At 38.0% G+C, this 4532-nt stretch overlaps 1 protein-coding gene across 1 annotated transcript; it reads left to right on the top strand.

The window, feature by feature from the left end:
• The first annotated feature begins 958 nt into the window (after window positions 1–958).
• On the top strand, window positions 959–3702 carry LOC105972535 (cytochrome P450 94A2). The gene is made up of 2 exons (XM_088816997.1): window positions 959–2605; window positions 3408–3702. The coding sequence occupies exon 1, from the start codon at window positions 1053–1055 to the stop codon at window positions 2583–2585; it is 1533 nt and encodes a 510-aa protein (XP_088673123.1). The 5' UTR covers window positions 959–1052; the 3' UTR covers window positions 2586–2605; window positions 3408–3702.
• The last annotated feature ends 830 nt before the right edge of the window (window positions 3703–4532 follow it).

The following is a 4532-nucleotide window of genomic DNA, read 5'->3' as shown; positions in this document are numbered from 1 at the left end:
CAAGTCGATCAGAGCAGTCTAATTAAGTGTACTTTGCTAATCACGTAGTGGGTTTGGTTTTGAGTTCTGATAACATTAATTTTCAACATCTCTCGATGCTTATGTCACTTCCATCTTTTCGGTGAAAAAAAAGTTGAACACTCCTTCCTTCACTTTATGAGATGATATACCTCGTGGATATCATGGGCTAATTTAAATTATAGATTTATATAAAAAACTACCTTACTAAGTATACCTGACTATGGTCAAGTTCCGAGCCAATTTTGTTCGAACTCGGCAGTTCACGTTCAAGTTTTGAGTGAACCTAAATTGGATTGTGAATATGGAGGTTTATGACCGATTCGAATGAACTGTCGGTCCGTTTCGGCGGTTAACTGGCAGTTAATCGTCGATCCATTCAGTGGCGAGTTTAAGAATTTGTTTCGGGTGGACTTAAATTTTCGGGTTTCAGGAGCAGCGCCCTCAAAAAAACAATTAAGATCTTTTTGTGATAAAATCAGAAAATAGGAAAAGAAAAGAAAGAAAAAAAAAACAAAAGGAAAATAGAGCTTCTTTTTATTAATTTAAAATTTTGGTGGGCTGATTGATAAAAAATTAATGGACTTAATAAATATATATAAGTATAATATAGAGGAAAATTTATAAATTGAGGGTGGGCTTGAGTCCACCATGCCAAAGTGGTGGACTCGCTCCTGGGTCCATTGACCCGGTGGTTCCCGTTTAAAACCGGAACAGTGGTCAGATCTACCTACTAAGCTCACATATACACATATACATGAATGTGCGTTACTATGTGTAGATCAATGATGCAGGATCACCCCTTCATTTCTCGTGATTTTATATTTAAAATAAATAAATAATAATAACTAGATCGAAAAGTTAAAAAGTCCAGAAAGTTTTGACTTTTCCAATCCAAAATTACAATTTTGTTTCAACAACATATACCTCCTAATTCTCCTATATGAATGATATCATACTTATATAAATACCAACAACTAACATATATCTCCTAATTCTCAGTCACAATATTGATTACTTTTCTTTGCACAAAAATGATGTATATGAATTTCGTAAATTCAATTATCTTCTGCATAGCAATTCCTCTATTTTACTTCATTTTATCAATATTCAAAACCCTAATCACTCCTCCCACCAATCTACCAAAATCATACCCTGTATTCGGTTCGTTCTTGACAATCTTGAAAAACAAGCATAGATACGTGCAATGGACGGCTGAGATTGTTACATCGACGCCGAACCTCACTTTCTCTCTCTACCGCAGCATCGGCAGCCCGGTGCTCGTCATCACGGCCAACGCCGCCAACGTCCGCCACATCCTCAAGTCCAACTTCAACAACTACGTCAAGGGTGACTACTTCACCACCAACATGCGCGACTTCCTCGGCGACGGAATCTTCAACGCCGACGGCGACACGTGGAAGTTCCAGCGCCAGGTCTCCAGCCACGAGTTCAACACCAAATCCCTCCGCAGGTTTGTCGAAACCGCCGTCGACTCCGAAATCTCCGGCCGCCTCGTCCCGGTCATGAAACTCGCCGCTGCCGATAAAACCCACCAGCTGGACTTTCAGGACATTCTCCAGAGATTCGCGTTCGACAACATCTGCAGGATTGCGTTCGGGTACGATCCGGCGTACCTTTCGTCGCTGCCGCCGGAGGAGGAGAAATTCGCGGCGGCGTTCCAGGAAGCGATAGAGCTCTCCAGACAAAGGTTCGCGTCGATCACCCCTTACTACTGGAAAATCAAGAAGGCACTCAACTTCGGATCGGAGAAGCAGCTGAAGATCGCCGTTGACCAAGTCAGAGAATTCGCCAAGGAGATAATCCACCGGAAAAAGAAACAACTACTAATTCAGTCGGGACACTCCGACGACGACGAGGATATCCTGTCCAGATTCTTAGTGTCGGGACACTCCGACGAAGACTTCGTCGCGGATATAGTGATCAGTTTCATACTGGCTGCCGCTCTGACGTGGTTCTTCTGGCTGCTCTCGAAAAACCCGAAAGTGGAAGCCGAGATATTGATAGAGGTTAATAAGGATAAATCATCGTCATCGGAGTTATCTTCGGCTTACGACGAAGTGAAAGACATGGTTTACACGCACGCTTGTCTCTGCGAAGCGATGAGGCTTTACCCGCCGGTGCCAGTCGACACGAAAGCTGCTCTGAACGACGACGTTTTGCCTGACGGGACGGTTGTGAAGAAAGGGATGAGGGTTTGCTACCATCCCTATGCTATGGGGAGAGTTGAGGAGGTGTGGGGTGGAGATTGGGCGGAGTTCCGCCCTGAGCGGTGGCTGGAGAGGGAGGAGGGAGGTGGTGCCGGGAAGTGGAAGTTTGTGGGGAGGGATTCGTATACGTATACGGTGTTCCAGGCTGGGCCGAGGATTTGTCTGGGGAAAGAGATGGCTTTTATTCAGATGAAGAGGGTGGTTGCCGGAGTGTTGCGGCGGTTCAGGGTGGTGCCGGTGGTGGTGGATGGGGCGGAGCCGGTTTACATAATGGATTTCACTGCAAAAATGAAGGGTGGTTTTCCGGTGAAGATTATCGAGAGGGAGGGAGTTTGATCTTCATAAGAGTATTTTTAGTTGGGTCCGCATTTGGGACGGACTCCCCATTTATTGAGGATTATAGGATGCCATTTAGGGAGTGACACGTGTACAAATACATTGAGAATTGGTGTACCATGTTTGCTACACGGCTCAAGTGCGACACTGATTTTAAAAATTAATTTTTTATTTCTATTTTTTTTTTTGTCTTTCTTTTTGAATAAAAACTTGTTTGTCAACTGTAGAAATTATAAGTTCTACATGATTTTTTATGTACCATATAACATTATATTATATATGAAAACTTAGAATATATACTGTAATAGATTACATACTAAAAAATAAAATAAAAAGATATAGTGTTTATTAAAATTTATTTAAAATAATATTTAATTACTTAGGTAAATAAATAAATCAATATATTTTATTTTCATTTTTTATTAAAACATTAACTTATATGTATTTATTTTAATTATTAGCATGATGCTATTGAAATTACTTCTTTAACATGTACAAAGTAAAAATATTATTAATTGATAATTAAAATATAGCATTATTTGCTAGTATGTGAAATTAAATTAAATAATTAAAAGTAAGATAATTTGTTATGAGGAAAAAATAAATTTTTATTTCAAGATAAAGGAAAAAAGGGAAAAAAATAAAAAGAAAAGAAAAGAAACAATAGAGAACTAAATAACCGTCCAATATAATAGCGAGGAGAGAGAAACTAAGACTTAACACCATTATTTCATTGGTTAAGGAGACAGGTGTCGTAAGGTGAGTGGAATCCATTTTCTTGAGATTTTCGGAGCGTCCGTTTTGAATATAATCCCTTTTTAGTTTCATAATAATCAGCAGTAAAATAAAAAGAAACGGAGAAATTACAGTTTTTATCCCTTAAGTGTGCACCGATTTCACATTTGGTCCCTCATGTTTCAATAATTTAACAATTTTGGTCATTTCCGTCAATTTACCGCTAGTCCGTTAGTTAAGGTAGTGATGGGCAAACGCTTGATTCCGTTAGTTTTAATGGGAAATTGACGGAAATGACCAAAAGTGTTGCACTGACGGAAAGGACAAAAACTGTATTTTTCCCAAAAGGAAACATATGTCGTGTGTTTATTTTTAATTAAAATTAAAAGTGCATATCGGAATTGGTAACATAATCTGAACAATTGGCCTCATATATATTACATAGAACCTCGATAAATTAATAACCTCGATTAAATAATAGTTTCTCTCGGTCCCGATTCGGTGAAAACGTGTTAAATTATTAACTCGATAATTTAATAATTCGCTATATTAATAGAATTTCCCTGGTCCCGACTGTATTAATTTATAGAAATTTAACTGTATATACATAATTTTAGAAGCTTAATTAACTAATGTATCATTTAATATTTTTATCGCCAATACGCCTGTGCAATACATATAAGTGCAATATTTTTTAAATGAGTTATGTTATGATTCGAACACATGACATTTTATTTGCATTGACTTTTTGATCTAGTGTGTAATGGTATTCTCAACTAAAGACTTAAATTTTTAGTATAGTGAACCATCCAATATTTATATCTTCAGCATAATCTATTACTTTGTGATAGAGGTCTATAAGACCAAATTTCTTTGATGAGCAATAAATTCGTAGAGGTTCATCGTGTACCCGTATAGTTGGTGTCGAAACAAGCCCGACCTAGGCATAGGGAAATTAGGCTTGTAGTTAGGGCCCCCAAACTTTTCGTAGCGCTAATTTGCACATGTACAGCTTATGAATCGAACACAAGATAAGTATAATGCATTATGTATGGTCGTTTCTTGTATTCTTCGTCTCGTTTGCACTTGCCATGTTTTTATGCATGTTTATAGATAATAAATCATCTAATATTATTATGCCTTCAAATTAAGCTCATTGGGCCATTATAGAAAACGTACTTGTCCATAAATAATATCAGTTGATAAAAACGG

Source organism: Erythranthe guttata, chromosome 4 (genome assembly GCF_056151865.1).
Source record: "Erythranthe guttata isolate IM_541 chromosome 4, IM_541, whole genome shotgun sequence".
NCBI classification, from domain to species: Eukaryota; Viridiplantae; Streptophyta; class Magnoliopsida; order Lamiales; family Phrymaceae; genus Erythranthe; species Erythranthe guttata.
The sequence above is the reverse complement of the archived record's forward strand: the minus strand, read 5'-3'. Positions and strand labels throughout refer to the sequence as shown.